General features: G+C 41.7%; 1 protein-coding gene across 1 annotated transcript in view; it reads right to left on the reverse strand.

Annotated features, from left to right (window-relative positions):
* The window catches only part of aven (apoptosis, caspase activation inhibitor), a gene marked incomplete at its 5' end in the record, with an annotated part of 61,871 nt that overhangs the window by 7,605 nt on the left and 35,411 nt on the right, over positions 1 to 18,855 (reverse strand). Inside the window, one exon of the mRNA XM_084314213.1 lies at positions 1,319 to 1,389. Coding sequence (XP_084170339.1) covers positions 1,319 to 1,389 — 71 coding nt within the window. The remainder of the gene's footprint in view (positions 1 to 1,318; positions 1,390 to 18,855) is intronic.

Raw genomic sequence — 18,855 nt, forward strand, 5'->3', positions numbered from 1 at the left:
GCATTGAGATGGAAGGAGCCTGAGAAGCTCACAGTGATTAACTGGTCCCGAACCCTAACACTGATGGATGTGATTTATCTTGAGATATCCACAGCGCGGGTGATTGGGGTGAGACAGACTGGGATTGAACTGTGGGTCGCAGGAGCCGAAAAGGTCAGAACCGCCGTGTGCGGCTCAGCAGGGTTGGGGTGCTTGTCCGGGGGAGTCCGGCGGTCTTGTGGGAGGGGGAGGAGGAAATGTCTTGTTTGTCTCGTCTTTTGTGTTGTCCTCCTTAACTTTAACTGGGGTAATTTTATTGGGGGGGAGCTATTTGACTATTTCTTTCATTATTTGGGCACTTTTACACGGTTCCTGTGAGTCTATGGAACACCTCTGTAGGTTTCTTTGTTTCTCAAAAAGGTTAATTGTTTTGTATTTCTAGTCAAGTACTCAAAAACAGCATTTTTCTACCTCAAGATCTTAAGCCGTTTTGAGGCTAGGCTCCAACCACTGTGTGGCCTGGTGGCAACTGCCACATTATTAGGCAGCTGAGAAATCTCTGACATCACAGATATGCACATTTTCAGATGACTCAGTTCAGTGAGGGTGAATGTTGTGAGGGGAATTGGAAGAATGCGCCAATATGAGAATTAGAGACATAGATCCTATTAATATAGGTCCACATGGCCGGGAAACGGTGCTGAATACTGGGAAAGGCCATTTATAAGATAGTACCCCTTTACATTTTAAAATGTTATACTCCGTTTTTATAATTTGTATTATTATTATTGTTGTCGTTATCTCCCTGTGAAGTTCTGTTTATTATTATTATGGTTATTGGTTACTGTATTGTGTTGTCTTGTTTTCATGTAAAAAAGAATAAAAAAAATTGATAAAAAAATAAAAATCAAGTTCGTTGGTTGACTTTCTTTCGATTACATTGGATGCCATTTTGTCACAGGAAAGATTAGCCTCTAGGATGGAACCCAGGTAGGTAATTTCATCTTTCCTTGTGACAATATTGTCACCCACTGTAACTGAGAAGCCGTCGGTCTTGCTGAGTTTGTTATTTGAACCGAAGAGAATGGACTCTGTTTTGCCCATGTGTAATGATAGTTTGTTATCAGCTAGCCATATGCAGATCCTGCCTAGTTCCGTAGCTATGAATAAAACATGTCACAGCACAATTATCCACATACCCGCTATATTCTGTCCTGATACGTGTAAACAGCATCTACTACTTGAGGTATCCATATCTCACAGAGCATGTGAAATCTATATAAACCTAGAGGACGCGCTGTGATGCAGAGGAGTCTAGCAAATAGCAGCATATATTTACCCGACAGGCTGCTGATGAGTCCATCTCCCACTCTTTCTCCTCAGAAAAACGGAACTGTGTGAAGGAATCCCCTAAGAGAGACACAGAAACATGGAATGATAAATATCACCAATTAATTAAATTCAATATCGTACCATTGACAACTGTAGCAATTCATTTTGATAAACTCAGCCAAACACACAACCTAAAACTGTTTTACGGTTTGCTTTTAATGTGTGTCAAAAGACAACGAAGAAGACCACGCTTAATTAACCTAATGACACCGTTCCTATAAAGCAATCAATGTCATAATGTTGAAATTGTCTAAATGGCAAATCTCCATTCCTATGGTAACAGTTTGACAGCAGTCCAAGAGGTCCACATAAATTGATCATCAATATGAGCTGAAGCCTCGCTTTGCTGCAGCACAATGGCACATCTTTACGCCAAGACGCCAATTAGTCCAAGGCTTTTATCTACAACAAAGAAGTCCACGCTTACACCGTCAATAACCTTGATGCTAAATGGGTGATATAACTTTTAGATCACAAGCCCTCTGGAGGCACAAACCTTCAACGCAGTGGAAAGCTATTCAATATACAATTGCTTTCACTACGAAAATAAAATAAAACAAGATTATGAAAATGTATATTTGGTACTTGGCCATGTGATCATTTAAAAATAAAAAATAAATCAACAAAACAAATCAAATCAAAATTCCTATTTTGACCAGTGTTAGCTTCAATTAGGTCACCCCACACACATTTAGAATACTTATTCTCACAGGGCTTTAAAGTGTGCTGCTGATCTTGAAAACATGGCTGGGGCGATGAACTGGTTCTTTTGGCTATTTAATATCAAATATGTACACTACATTACTCTACATATGACTGTCCATCCACCCCAAGGGCTGAAATAAAACATGCATACTAATATTAGTTAACTATGCATGTTTTATATATATATATATAATTGTTCGTCCACCCTAAGGGCCGTCACAGTCACAAGGACACGACTAACACAAGCCTAACTGTGTAATTGGTCTGTTACACACAGACAGTCTGTGGTAGTAAGATAATAAAGAGGCTACAATCAGCCACATCCTCTCTCTGTAACCCACCCTCCATTCAGAATATTACAGACCCACAGCCTTTCAGCTGGGGCTCTGTGTGCCAACCGTAGTTGCGGAGGCCCCTGATTGCTTTGCCCCGCAGGAACAAGGGGGTCAAGAGGAGAGGCCACGGGGGGAAGGTTATCCCTGGACTGTGTCCCGCTATGTCCCACTATCCATTCTCGTCAATCAGGCTCGGAACAGATCATTTATAATAAAGGTTGCATGAAGGTTAGAATGACGGTTTTAGATACGAGAAGGAAAGCGAGAGAGCTGTCACATTTTGGAGATGGCCTGGAGGGCTGCAGCCTACGTGACTCTTCCCAGTAGATTCATGAAAGAGCGTTTTTCCCTCCCGTGGGGGAGACTTCAGCTGATAACACCCGGAGGATGCGGGTAGCCCCCAGGTTCACCCTCTTAACATTTCTCTCTCCTGCTCTTTTCTGGCTCCATGTATCAGCAAGTTCAATTGAATACTTTTTAAGACCTTTTAATGCCACAATTTTATTTAATGCCACAATTTTGCAAAAGAAGAAAGAGAAAGAAAAAAAAAGCATGTGAAAATACTGTATAGGCATAATGAGTGAATACGCATATCGTCAGTTCAAAATGATCATGATCAATAAGGCAAAATGACAGTAACTGGTTGAGTTAAAGAATTTGTTCAAATTGGTTTATTAATGTTAACAAATATATTTGTCCTTAATGATATTAATCCGTACAATAGTCTGAAATTTTGTTTTTGTCTCACCTGCCAAGGGCTCCTGTAGTCCTACTTTTCATAACAGTGTATTGGGCTACTTGTAAGACTACTGTGGCTTGTGTTTGGGCTGGCCTTGTATATGCTAGACTTACATCAAGATAGAATGCCAATTTCCATGCTGAAAGTCATTTAGACCCCAGCTGTATTATTATGGTGGTTCTCTGTTTATACATGGCTTTTAAATAAACAAGTACATCCCTGCCCCAGATGCAAAATTAGAACCGTCACATTTAGCCTACAGGCAGTCTTGTCAGAATGAATTTAGTCCTAGTGAACTTCCTCTTGTGGATTGGACTGATGATTGCCCCACTTTTTACAGCTAGTCTTTTGCCAAAACATTGGTGGAGTTGGACAATGTTTTACCCGGCAATATTTTCGACACATAATTTAGCCTATACTGTACGGTTCCCTCACTTATATTCAGAATATTGAGGGACTGTGCGATGTGAATCACTAGTTCAAGTGACGGGTACAATGACATGAATAAGAAATGCTCAGAAATCCAGAAGATTAAGGGGATAAATGGCTAAACGAGAGCACAGAAGAACACGGGGAAACCGGAGTGTTTGCCAGTTTGGCTAACTAGCTCCATACCATCCACCCAGATGGAAAAGCTACAGGCAACAGCCAATCCAAGTGGATGGTGGTCAGCAGGGACAAAGTTTGAGAACACGAATAGTAAAAACCAAAGACCATAACGTGATAACTGAGGCATTCGAATTTTAACTCTTGTTGATTTCGCCCAAGATAATTTGTAATAATCGTTCATTTTGGACCCTGCTTAAAGCATTCAAAATATACATATTTAAGACCTTTTCAAACAGAATTTAAGATGATCGAATCCTTTCTAAGGCCTTTTACTAGTAATTGTGAATTCAAGACATTCTAAGACTTTTTTTTAAGGACCCGCGGCCACCCTGTGCTCTCTAACCCCGGGCTAGACCTCAGCTAAGACATCCTCGTCCACAGATACCTCTGCTCTGCTTTCTCCCATCCCCTCCAGTCCATCTCAACCAAAACAGTACGTCAGAGAACTGCCGACAGTGGTATGCTATAGCCTCCCCTCCAATGCCACGGAGCCGCAGTGTCAACCCGATCCGTGTCCATGGAGATGCCGTCAAGGTAGTACAGAGGCAGTGACACAACCATGGCAACGGCTGCCAGGGCGATGAGAGCAGGCGCCGTCAGAGCTCCGCAGAGAGAGCGAGAGAAAAAATGAGAGCGTGCTCAGATAAGTCGGCCCTTCATGTGCACTCGTTCCAAATGGACTTCAATGCTTTAAATCCGCCCGTCTCATCCGGGTGGCTAAGACCAGCTCTGTCCGTCTTGCTACCTTCTATATATGTGTAGCTTCATATGTGCAAAGGATTTGTCATCTCAGATATGTTGCTATATCAAGGCTGTGTCGAATTCAGCTATGCAACCGCATTGTGTGGTGAATTAACAATGGCCCATCACTTTGACTTGGTACGGTTAAGCCAACATGAAACGAAATCTGTTTGCAGCCTATTTATTTATGGTCAGTTACATTATGGATAAAGCCTTGTTGTATTTCTATAGCATTGTAACCATTACACGGTAACCATTATATATTGTGCTTTTACACAATGGCAAGTTGGATTAATCCTGCATATTATGGGATAAACTGCATGTTGGCACTGTGTGGGCCTCGTTTTCAGCTCAGGTGACATCCTGCTGACTGACTCACAGCAACAGATGTGGCTTTGCCCCGTAGAGGCGGTCAGAGGGAGCTCTTCTACAATACTTTGATCCCTTTAATTCTCCTTCGTTTACACCTCATGCTCGCTGCCTTACTCCGCTCTTATCTGCCCTGTGCAAGGCTAGCATGTGCTCTCCCCTCCGCTGCCATCCTCTGCTCCGTTGCCTTTCCCCCCTTCAGCTCTGTGACAAGACTGACACACACCGACACACACAGAAAAGGATAAAGATTAGCCCATGCTGCTTGGGTCTGTATCACTTCGATGCCTGGCCATTCGTGAACAAGGGGTGTAATGGTTGCAGCCTAGTATGCATAAAAAAAAAAAAAAAAAAAAAAAAAACAAGCCTCTGCTTTAAGAATTGAAGGGGAGGCATGAAGAAGAGACACATATGGACCTCGTCTGCAGCTTCAGCCAAAATGTCATGCTGTGATGTGCGTACAGTGGGAGGCTCATGTGCTCGTTTTGATGCACACATGAGCGAGCACACTAATCTGGTCACTCATGGGACCCAGGAAAAATAGTCACACCCTTGTTTTGATTGTATTGTTCCACTTTTGCTTTGGCAATGTAAACATATGTTTTCTCATGCCCATTGAACTGAGTGTGTGTGTGTTGTCAGTGTGTATGCAGAGTGTGAAATAAACGTGAGAAGTTACAGTTACAGTCTTGTCATTCTTGTAATTCCTACACTACACTGTTACAATGATATATAAAATAGCATATTATATTATATACCCATTCAATATGCACATGACAGAAAATATTATATGCCATATAATATTTTCCGTCATGTGCATATTGAATGGGTAATACTATTACTACTGATTGAAAACTTTATTAACAGATTGCAGAATGGGTACAGTACAGTACAGCTCAATACATACAATTGTTAAGGGGATGCAGACCAGAGAAAGACTTTCGTCTTGTTTACATCAGGGTCCCCCATTTTCAATTCATCATATATACTACTACTATATATATATATATATATATATATATATATATATATATATATATATATATACTAATACTAGCCGAGAGTAGGACAAATTTGGGCTGGTAGCTCTCGGCTAGGTGGCAAATTAAAAGGTAGATCTTGGTTAAAAAAAGGTTGGGCACCCCTGCTCTAGGGTGAAGGGACTTTGGGCTTGGCTGGGACCGGTGGTGGTAGAGGGAGGAGGGGTGGGCTGGGACATGGTGGCTGCAGCCTCAGCCCGACGATGATCTATACAAAGTTGTCATCTTTCAAATATATTTGTAGCTAAACAATTAGCTAAGCAATTATATTTTATTTATTAGCCTATTCGTAATAATTCGTTATTAGCCTAGCTAACTCCGTATCTTGGCTTACCTGCAGTGGATGGAGATGGAACACTGTGAGCAAAGCAGTCGAAAATGGCGCATTTCTGCAGACTAATGTTATGTTTTGACAACAGATGTTTTGACAAATTGCTTGTATTGCCACCCATACTAGCAAATGTTTTGTTGCACTTGTGGCAACGTGAACGTGTGTTGTCGGCATCGACTTTCGTAAAGTGTACCCAGACTTTAGAGCGTGTTTCGTTCTCTCCGCCATGATGAGCACATGCAGAGCTGTCTGTGTGCTGCGCGCTTCAGCACGGAGCCAAGTACCCGTAGGTGCATTTGTGTGAGTGTGAGCGACTCAAGCCGCGATTGTATGTAACTCAGTCCCGCTTCTCGTGCAGACAGAGCGACACAGAGAGAGGAGATAGTTCGCAATGTATTAAATTCCTCGAAGAAAAAAACTCCATAATTTCTTGAGTATCGATAACGTCGGAGCTTATCAATACCGGATCCCATTTAGAACCGGGTTTCGGGGGGCATCCCTAGCCAGGACATATCTGGACATAATGTGTCCAGGTGGGAGAGACAATTGGATTGGATGGGGGGGGTTGTGAGTTAGAAGATAGGAAAGGGGGGGGGTATTGGGTGAGGGGGACGAGGTGAGCAGGGTGAGTTAGGGGGATAGGGGGACGTAGACGACAGGTGGGTGGGTGGGGGAGGGTAGACAGAAACTTGGGTATTTGGAGGACAATAGGCTATGGGGGGATCACACATGGGAGGGGGGGTTGAAGGTGAAAGGTGAATGGATGGGGGAGGGTAATGGGGTGGGGGGTGTTTATTATTCCGCCACACTACTAAACACAGTTTTCCTGTATGGTCCAGCAAAAACAGCCACATCCCGTTTGTGAGAGCCCGCCATTGTTGCAGAGGTTCACACAAATTCCCACCCACTCCCATGTTGACTTGACCTCGCCTTTAAGTGCACAGCTTACAGCACAGAGGGACACACAGACTACACCGCGACATGTCTCGCGGGCTGGAACACTGCCACCTGTATATGGCAAGAAAGCAGAGCTCCGTTTTGGCATTAAGTCAGATCAGCCGCCTCCGTGACGGCAATGACTGGTTACACAAAGCAAAGCAGGTAGATAAACAAACTGCTGCATACATTTACATTTAGTCATTTAGCTGACACTTTTATCCAAAGCGACTTACAAGTTCTGTACGACAAGCCATCAGGAAGGGCACAACTCTATCAGCTGAGTAACAATGTTCATCAAAGTGTTGAGTGCTACAGTGTAGGTTAGTTTATTAGGACAAGTGCATGACAGTATGGTTAGTTAGGGTTAGATTATAATTTTTTTTTTATTCAGATAATGGTTGAAGAAGTGAGTCTTTAGTCGACGGCGAAAGATTGGACGGGATTCGGCTGTCCTAATGTCCCATGTAACTTAAGACAGTCGGGAGATAGATGGAAAAGGGTGAATAAAAAAGAGGTATAGTAGACAAAAGAGGAAAGAAAGACGGAAGGAATAAGCGAGAACACAAACACCTTTGAAGAGGATTTTCCACGTGGAAGAGCGAAAGTAGTCTACACACAATTCCAAAGAGGATTTTCTTTAATAAGCAGTTCTGCAGATCCATGAAGCTTAATCTATTCTGTGAGTTAGAGAGACTGGCCTTTATGAGGCGTCTCCTCTAACATGCCTTCTTCGGTCACGCCTTTTAACCAGGCCAATTAACACACGGCGACTCCCAAACCCCACTTTGCTGTCAATAAGTCGCCGCCTGTGTGCTAAGTAATTGCAATTAAAAACTGGAGTAAACAAGGCGAGACAATAAGGGAAAGCGGTGACATTTGTTCTACCCTCTCGCATGTAGTGTGTTTTGAGACGATGCTTGGTGTCACCATCACATCACATCAGAGGAGTTCTGTTTCATTGAGACGGCGCGCCCATTAGGTGGGAATGTTCTTCGCATGACAAACGGGTGCTTTGACGAGGCACTGCTTATTATCTGTTGGGTTCAACGGTGGTGGTTTTGCCGTTCAGACCTAGGCTAATTGTTATTAGGTAAACACAAGCCTGTGTTCCATTTCGTTATGGGAGAAGAGGTTGGCGGCAGTTGGTCATGGAGAGCCGTTATCAGTGGGGGTGAATGTGTGTCTTAGTAAATTAACACTCTATATCAACAGCATGATGGAGTGTATCTATGGCTTGGGTCTTGTGACCAAATCAATTTCCTTACAGGTTGATCAAATAATGGAATCACTCCTCATATGAATGACTATGTCCTCACCTGACTCCTGCCTAACAAGGAGACTGTGGGCTTTGTAAACAACCACTAAAAAGAGTAAACTCCCATTCAGGACAATAGGGCTTTGGGAGGCTGATGTTACATCGCATCATTTGTACAGGGTCACTCCGATTGACCAAGTGTGTTGGCGCCTCGATTATGGCAAAAATATTGAGATCATCAGTATTTAACACGATTACTCATCCACTTTGGAAACATCATGCATTTATTGAACTTGTAAAAAAAAATACAATGGATTTCCTTGAACTTTAAATATAATTCAACTGAAAAACGAAAACATGACCCGTCTCAAAAGCTTGACCTGGCTTAAAAAACATGACTTGAGGGCAGCTGGGTGGCGCAGCGAAGATTGTGCTCGTCACCAATGCGAGAGACTCCGGTCTCGAATCCGGGTGTCAGCATTGCCTCCGGCTTGGGCCAGCCGTCATACTAACTCGTTTGGCTGAGTTAGCGGGAGACGGGAGGGAAGTTGATGGGTGGTAATCTGGCGTTGTGGACAGCGACTCCTACAGGTCAGGTCTGGGCACCTGCACAGCAAAAGACAGGAAGTGGTGAAGGCAGCGTGGCCTCCCACGCGTTACACTTCACCAATGAGCTGTCAGGTGAAAAGAGAGCCGCTGGCTGTCTCCGCATGTGTCGGAGGAAGCATGTGGTAGACCTCAGGGCTCCCTAGATCGACCAGTAGGGGGCACATGCGCACAACGACCAGGTAGGGGAGGGGGGAATTGGCATAACGACTAAATTGGGATGGGAGGAAAAGCACAGAAAATCAGGCGGAGAAAAAGAGGGTTAAAAAAAAAAAAAAAAAAAACATGACTTGTTTTCTTAATCGTTATGCCAAAGATGTAATTGAAAATAAAATGGCTCAGTCCTAGATAATTTCCGGGTTCAAACAATGGAAAGTCTTGTATGAAAAGCTGCCACGTTAAATTTCATGATGATCATGGGAGAAACGTCCTCGACCCTTCTTTTTTAATATTCAATGCAAATTGGTGTTCGTAACCCGCCAACATGGTGAGCAGCATCCGTACTAATGGCACTAGCACCATCTAACTTCCTGATGCCCTATACTGGCCATGAAGAACAAACGTACTAATGGCACTAGCACCATCTAACTTCCTGATGCCCTATACTGGCCATGAAGAACAAACGTACCGAGACTAAAACATAGATACAAGGGCGGTAAGTAACCCTTGTGAGGTTGTGGAAAACACAACATTTTCAAATGTCTCAAAATATTAAAGAAATCTAACGAACAGAAAGTGGTCCACAGTTAAAAGATCTATTCATGATGGAAATTGATTTGAGTCACTGGAACTGGCCTGGGTGGACATGAGGGTCTCTATTGTGGTAGTCACTAATGTCCCCAAAGACTAAACATTTCACATACTGTATGGGAACTTGAACATAATGCAACTAGGAGCACGGCATGGCAAGGAGAGATGAGAGCAAAATGTACTTCATCGCAGTCAGAATTGTGTGGTTTTCAACAAGGGTTGGCCCACTTATGTTATCTGGGATGCGTTAGCTGCATGCCCTCCTGGGCTACCTGAACCCCAATGGGGGAGGGGCGTATCAAGTGAGGACATCAGCATTGGCGTCAGCTGTGACATCCTAGTGCAGATCCATGTGGCTGCACTGGTCATCAGCTGGAGAACGCAGGAACAGCTGGGCTCCTCGCTAACAGGAACCGAGGAGGTTAGATGACTAGCTTACATTGATCAATTAATTTCATGCTAAAAAGTCGATGGCACAAAAGACGAAAAACAATATTTTCCTAATGATGGCGTCACGACGACAGGTATGCAATACATACACTCACCTAAGGAAACAAGACATTTTAGCCCAGTTGGGCTATGAGAAGATATTATCAACCCAACAACAAAAAAAGGAAAGAAAGAATAACTCATGGAGTTTAAACACACCACACTAAAAGCAGAACAGCTGCAAAACGCAAGCTGAACGGCCCCTGCGGTCCATAGCGGATGTGTCTGGCGCTGGACGCGCACTTCATAGAAATACATCGAGAGATTCACTCACAGCGTCCCCGAAATACACCAATGCAAAAAACAATGCAAATTTCTCTCCCTCTGTGTGCCTGTGCCTGTATCTGTGCTTCAATACACCAAGCTAACTTGGCACAGTGTTTAATGAGAGATAATAGTGGATTCACAGGACAGAATCTCCATTCTATCACCTTGTCACCTCTAACGTTAGTCAATAGTAGATGATATGAACAGGTAAGAGTGCAGATCTAGAGTGCAAAAAGAGACAATGCAGATACTAGACAGACAATAACATTAGTTAAAGGGGAACTATCTTATAAATGGCCTTTTTCAGTGTTTAGCATTGTTTCCTAGCTATGTGGACTTATATTAATATGATCTATGTCTCTAATTCTCATATTGGCGGCGGCGCATTCTTCCAATTCTCCTCTCACAATATTCACCCTCACTGAACTGAGTCATCTGAAAATGTGCTGATCTGTGATGTCAGAGAGACACCGCTGCATGATAATGTTCAGGCGAGGCAGTGGTTTACCAGTGTGGTTGGTGCCCAGGCTCAAAACGGAGAGGAGATCTTGAGGTAGAAAAATGCTGTTTTTGAGGACTTGATTAGAAATACAAAACAATGAATAAAAAATAAAAAATTACAGAGGTGTTCCATAAACTCACGGGAATTGTGTAAAAGTGCCCAAATAGTGAAAGAAATAGTTCCCCCTTTAAACTAATAACATTTAACATGTTAAATAAATATTAATTTCAGTTCAGAAATGTTGCGTCTCATCAGTTATTATAAAATTGTTGTATTTGATCAGATGCAAAAAACAAAACATATCTGCATTATATATTAGCCAAAGACCTGCTCTCTAAATATTGGCATCAGCCATTGAGGAACCTATATCGGTCGACCACTATTCTGCATCACAGTTTCAGACACATACAACATATCACCAAAACTAGGGATGAACTGATATCACCTGAGTGAGTACCGTAACCGATCCAATCCATTACTTTTACTCAACAGCATAGACTTAGATAATCCATTTGGGATCATTGGACACAAATTATTAAGATATAGCCAAATCAATATTTTCAAATGCTCCAGATGGATGATGTATGGTGGATTATGTTGGCGACACCAATACTGGGACTCGCGATCAGATTATTGGAATATTCTTTTTAGGGCAGATCCTAGTCAAGGTAAGGGCTATATTATATCAATCTTGCATTGATCCGAGCGCATGTGTGTAACGCTAGTCCATAACGTATTCCGTTGGTGACGATCAAAGCATAAAAAGACCCCCCCCCCCTATTACCAGCCTCCCATGAATTACCCTAAAACCATACTTATATTCACCACGGTATAAAACGGGAATGTATGGATGAATTTATTTTATTTCTTTCACATATTGAACGATATACTCAACGTCAAATGGGCAATAGTATTGTATCCATAGTTTTAATATATAATATACCGGTAGTTATTATAGCCCTGCAAACACTGCCACGTATTCCAATACTTTAAAGCATCGGCCTTTCAACCACACAGTACACAGTGCTCTCTGGCGCTGAATGAGTTAAGAGTAGGGCTGGGCGATATGGAAAAAAATCTTATCGCGATAACGATATGATAATGTTATCATATTTCTCGATATCGATAATTATCGAATTGTTATAAGTATTAAAAAAGAAAAAAAAAATTTAACAGATGTATGTTTATTTTGCAGCAATTCTTGTCATTGCCGCCATCTTTAGTGTTACATCCCCTCACACTCCAGTTCTCAGGCTGCAGCTGGTTTAAAAGCGAAAGTAAACCGGCTTCTCTGCTGGCTGTGGATCCAGGGGAGTTGAACAGTTCTGGCTCTGCTCGTTTATTTTCGATCTTTTGGCGCTTTTTTGGTGGACAAACCACCGCACATGTGCACCGTGACTCGTGACTGGAGTCTAGTTCTGCTAGCACACATAGCCTACTGTGTACTAGGGCTGCAACTAATGACTAATTTGGTAGTCGACTAATCTGCCGAATATTTTTTCGATTAGTTGACTAATCGAAAACCAATGTAAACAACAAAAAAAAAAAAACGTTTTTTTTTTTTTTTTTATATATAATTACTTATCTTTGTGAAAGTGGCTTCTCAGCTCTGGTCCAGCTGAAGACAGAGCAGAGGAACAGATTGGACATTGAGCATGACCTCAGAGTTGCTTGTCTACCATCACCCCAGACTTTGAGACTCTTGTCAGGACCAAACAACAACATCATAACATGATGATCCCATAGCAAATTAAAATAATGACTCATGAAACATTTGAATTTGGATCTTTAAGCCACTTTAAATGAAAATGTATTTGAAGAACAATACAGCAATCACTCATAACAAGATAAATAAATTAAATAATACAAATTAAAGTGGAAGTGTAATGTACTTTAAATAACTTTTGTTTGCTGTGTGTGAGAGGAGTCCGTGTGTGTGTGTATGTGTGTGTGTCTTACTCTGATCGCTGTGTGAGTGAGAGGAGTGTGTGTACTGTGTAATTTGTGTGTGTCTTACTCTGATCGCTGTGTGAGTGAGAGGTGTGTACTGTGTAATTTGTGTATGTGTGTTAGGGGTGGGAATCACCAGTTTCATCATGATACGATATGATATCGATTCTTTGGACAACGATACGATATTTGCCGATATCACAAAGTCTCTCACGATACAATACGATACGATTAGATTCAGGTGCCTGCGATCGATATGAGATGATATCATATGCCCATTTAACACAATCGGTAACATTTAGATCAACAAAAAAAAGGTAATGAAAATATCATTTGACATTTGTATTTTTGAGCTCTTCCAGACATTTAAAGGAAAATCAATCTATTGTTTTTAATACAAATAGACCTCCTGTTCACTGTAAAGTGCCACGTTTTTATATATTGAGCTTTAAACTTTAAGCTACATTTTTTGGAACTCAAAACTCACAACCTCCCTCTCCCAAACCGTTCCTACAACAATTTGTTGATGTTGCATGATCATGTATAGGCCTACATTTATTATGTATTATATTGTTTATGTTTAAATAACATTTAAACATCAAACTCCTCTGACCTCATCTTGTCTTTCCAAAGACGCGCGCACACACACACACACACAGAAAGGGAGAATGCTATGCTGTAACATCTACACACACGGAGCTACTGCTGTTGTTCTTGGGCAGATATGAGACTCGCCACAGGATTTTCAAAATAAGAGTATCGATATGAATCGATCTTATTACATCGCATCGATCCGATTCGATTGTTGATAATTACATCGATGTATCGATCTGGATCGATGTATCGTCCCACCCCTAATGTGTGTGTGTCTTACTCTGATCGCTGTGTGTGAGTGAGAGGAGTGTGAATGTGTGTGTGTCTTACTCTGATCGCTGTGTGTGAGAGAGAGGAGTGTGAATGTGTGTGTGTCTTACTCTGATCGCTGTGTGTGAGTGAGAGGAGTGTGTATGTGTGTGTGTCTTACTCTGATCGCTGTGTGTGAGTGAGAGGAGTGTGTATGTGTGTGTCTTACTCTGATCGCTGTGTGTGAGTGAGAGGAGTGCGTGTGTAATGTATTGTGTGTCTAGTCTGATCATCTCCTGCAGGGGAACAATGTTTTCAATGTCCAAAATTTGCTATGGGATCATCATGTTATGATGTTGTCTGGAACCCTGAGAAGCCACTCTCACAAAGATAGGTAGTGCAAAAAAAAAAAAAAAAAAAAAAATTAAATGAATTTTTTTTTTTTTTTTTTTAATGACTAATCGACGCAACAATTTCTCGTCGACGATTTTTTATAATCGACATCGTCGATTATGTCGACTAATCGTTGCAGCCCTACTGTGTACAGACGGTTTCAAAATGTATTTTAAATTAGAAAGCAAACAAAATAAATGGACAAGAGAAAAATAAATCTCAATTTGGTCAGTATTGTCATTTGGACAAGCAAAGCCATTACTTTAAGTTGCAGGCAAGAAAGACAAGTCTGTCCACTGTCTCTGGTTTTAAAACTGCCCTGTTGCAGGTCACAAAAAAAAATATATATATATTAAAAAAAAAAAAAAAAAAAAATTAATTTCGATATTCCATATCGACTATTAAAATATATCGCGATATTTATCGTTATATCGCCCAGCCCTAAGAGAAATACATTAAAAAATTTCAAATAAATGCATTGTAGCTATGACATATTTTAATTGTGTGTGCCCCACAAAAGGATGAATTCATAAAACAAGCATCAAATCAGCAAAGTATGCTATACCAAGTATGATATGTTGTGTGTCTCTAATCTAGACATAAAATAACAAGCGAAAAAACGTTTTTATAACAATATTGTTATTGTTGTTAAGTGAATGGGCTGAGGGGGGTGTGGTGCCGATCAGTGGGGGAAATGCTAACTTCACAGGACAGTAGAGCAGTGTCGGGGAGGCGACAGTGGCTCAGGAGGTAGAGTGGTCGTCGACGTCTGGTAATACAGAGGTTCCCGGTTTGATTCCCGCTCCTCCCGGGCAGCGTGTCAAAATGTCCTTGAGCAAGACACTTAACCCCCTAATTGCTCCCGATGAGCAGGTTTGCACCTTGCATGTTGCCTCTGCCATCGGTGTGTGAATGTATGACTGAATGGGTCAAATGTGAGGAACAAATTGTAACACGCTTTGGATAAAAGAGCTATATAAAAATGCAGCCATAGAGCAAATAAGCCCCCGCAGTCCAATGACTCAGGAAAAGAAAGTTCCTCGCTATGGATGATTCATTGATTATAAGACACACTCGAGAGTCAGAGTGCATCATGTTGATGGTCCTGTCATATCAGAGACATAAAGAGCATCAGGGCATGCAGTTTAGAGGGCGGGTCTGTGAACTGAATTAATGTCGTTTCTTTCTCCTTAAGGCAACAAAAAAAACATTTACATAAAGATCTGAATAAGCTAGCCATACTGGCACAAGCCACAACGCCAAGAGCCCCATCATTACAATGAAGAAAATAATCGTCCATGCTTTCTACCAGAAGAGAAAGTACCCGGTGCACCGGTGGCGACCCCTGTGACTGAAGACCTTGTTTTTTTTCTTTACTTCTGAATACTTATTTTCATTCAGAAGAAAAAGCAGAAGCGAAACGCGTTGTGCACCAAACAAATAAAAAGCTAAATCAGTCCTGAGGAGTGAGGAGTGTGCACTGTGCAGTCCCTTCTTTTAGCTTTATACATATCTCTTTTGCGCTGACCTGCACCTCCAGTCGGGGGCCAACAAGATGTGCACAAGTCTTATTTAGTTGACTTATTTTCATTCATTAACCTTTATCTGACCAGGTTAGACCCATTGAGATCTCTTTTCCAAGAGTGACCTGGCCAAGAATGGCAGTTATATACAATACACACACACACACACACACATTAAAAACAGATGAGCTGAAAAGTGCTTTCCAGTCAATTGTTGAATTGTATTGATATTTTAACGTGTCTGTCTAATGTTGTTTTTTGCATACCTTCAGGGGTTACTCAAGTTTGAACCCTTCTTTTTACATGCTAAAACCTGAAAGAATTATATAGGACTATAGATTCAATCAATTCATTCTAATCAGTTATTAACTATAAGGGGTACATTAGGCCTAGTCCTTTCCACTGGCACCGTCCTTGTTGTAATCGAGTATGTGCAGTTTTTCTTTGCCCAGCTATAATGGGTTTAACATTTAAATAAAGCTAACTAACCAACTTGCACTAGAGTCCCAGTGCCCAACTCCACCGTGCTGAGTTGAATCACAATGCATTCCGACTAGGGCTGGGTATCGAAATTTGGTATTGAAATGAAATTTGGCATAGAATGACAGAGATGTCAATAGTCAATACCCAAGTAGTTAATCTCATCAGCGTCAGTGAGCCAATAAACATATTTGTTCCAACATATAACATGTCTTCTATTCAACCACAATCCAAAATCATCCAAAACACCTCCTATTTAAAAGAAAATGTCAAACAACACCCAGCCCTAATTCTGACTTCTGTAAAACAACCACTTGCAGACAACACATCACACCGTAATAATAACAGTAATACAGGTGGAATTCAACACAATGAGAGATAATATCTAGGCCGGGGATACTGGGGTTGTGAGTGACTTATTTTCCCCCGCATGGAAACTAGTCTAATCATGAATCATAAATGCAGCCGATGTTTTGCCAGCAAACATGAAAAGCCCTCGCTGACTTCCAGCAATTTCACATCCCTAATAAATATTCCCTTTATTAATTGACCCATTCTGATGCTTCCAGCACGTATATCCAACATATCATATCACAATATGTATCTTAGTTTTGGTGGTGTATATAACAGCATTTCATTTACCAGTACAAATTACATTGTGCCATGAAAAGTTAAGTCCTTATCTTAGTTATAATACAACTGTCATGGTGCCATTTCATTCAAAATGGTCTATTTTCTATTACTTGTTTATACTGCAGCAATGAATATTTTTTTATCAGCTTAAAAATACAATATGCCCAGCATATTATGGACAATATATACATATTATGGACAATGGTATATAATAAATAAATAATAAAAACCTTAATATCCGGTATACCTCCTAGCCCTGTAGATAACACGTGCAGCGCTGCTGAGGATGGGGGTGTTTGTGTTTGACTGGCGATTCAAAAACAGCCCTGGGGAGCAGATCCGGAACGTTTACATTAAACATGCAGCGCACCATAGAAATCAACAAATCAATATGGCCACAGGCCACAGGGAAACCACATTTACCAACAAGTTAGCCAGGCATTAACGCAAAACACTAGGCACAGATGCCACTCCGTGTACGATATTGACCCCCAGTGCCTCGTTATATCACGGCCGCTATTCAGAAGACTGTCTAAAACAACCTGCACTTCTAAAGCCCTAATTGGGAGAAAAGATGCATCGATACCATAGCGTGTGGAAGACTGCATGGCTTCCAGGCTATCGATACCTGTGAATCTGATCATATTGATTCATAGAAGCCAGTAGGCCTAACTGCTGAATGGATTATGAGAGATACCACTGGAAACATTGGTTAGACAAGCTCAGATCATAAATTAATTGGGAGTAGGGGCAGTATTCCATTAAATGTAGGAAAAGTTCAGAAAAAGAGGTCTAGCTTTTTTCTCTTTTGTAAATGGAAGCATTTCAGCTGCCTGTGGCGCTGCCCTGGACCCAGGTGGACATGTGGGTCAAGGTAGGTGAGAGTTGTGGATGAAAAATGGGTTTGCTTGGGATACAAAGAAAGGTCACAATTTCAAGGTTAGAGCACAGTCTGAAAGAGGGAATAACAAACATCACATGCTTGCAATTCATGCCATCAAATTCTATGACACTTGCACGTTGATACGTTTGCTTCCTGTAGGCGAACTGAATGGCTAACGCAAGGCAATCAAGGGAATGACAAGACAGTTGCATTAATAAAAAATGCTGCTGTTTGCCATTAGGAGATTTGGTTAAGCAAGGATGTCAATCTCATTTTCAGGAGCTTTCAGGCACAAGCCCTCTGCAGTCATCATTGCTTTCACTTCACTCTGGGCTCATGATCACATAATCCATCTTGCTTCTCCCCTGCATACTGAGGTCATGTTCCATTTCCAAGAGCAGCTCACGGGAGCAGAGGGAGGTGAGGGGCCCACTTCCAGAGCAGCTCACGGGAGCAGAGGGAGAGGTGAGGGGCCCACTTCAAGTTCAAAGTAACACTGAATAACTGGGCCAAAAAGCAACAGAATCATCAGAGAAGAAGAAGCATCCTTTGATTCATCACATGCTGTTGATTTTATAGATTTTTTCATAAAATAATTTGAGGGGGCTACATTTCATTTACGGTATATATATTGTGGCAGATCCCCCCCCCCCCCCCCCCCCCCAGACCCACACACTACATAGCAAAATATGTTAGAGAGGAGTAAGTTGAGCGGAGGTGAGGTTGGAGTTGTTGTTATTGAGAGAGAGAGAGAGAGAGAGAGATTGTGTTATTCTGAGTTGTGAAGGTGAGAGGAGAGGTGAAGGCGAGTAGGTGTTCATTGTGTACTGGACCCTGGACTGGCTGAGAAACCCCCCTTGTGTACTGACCCTGGACCGGACAACTACCCTTAGTATTGAACCATCCCTTTTTCTGTCGGCAAGCCTGTTTTGTGTTTCTGACCCTCGGACTGAATCACGACCATTATTTTGCCTTTTCCAACTGGATTCCAACTGCCTTTAATTCAATAAATACTTGTATTGATTGATATTGCTCGTGTGTGGACATTCGAATATTTTAACCGTGGCGAGTCTGAACCCCACCAGGCTCGTCACAATATATA

The sequence above is a fragment of the Notolepis coatsorum genome, assembly GCF_963971535.1.
Source record: "Notolepis coatsorum genome assembly, chromosome: 5".
Lineage (NCBI taxonomy): Eukaryota > Metazoa > Chordata > Actinopteri > Aulopiformes > Paralepididae > Notolepis > Notolepis coatsorum.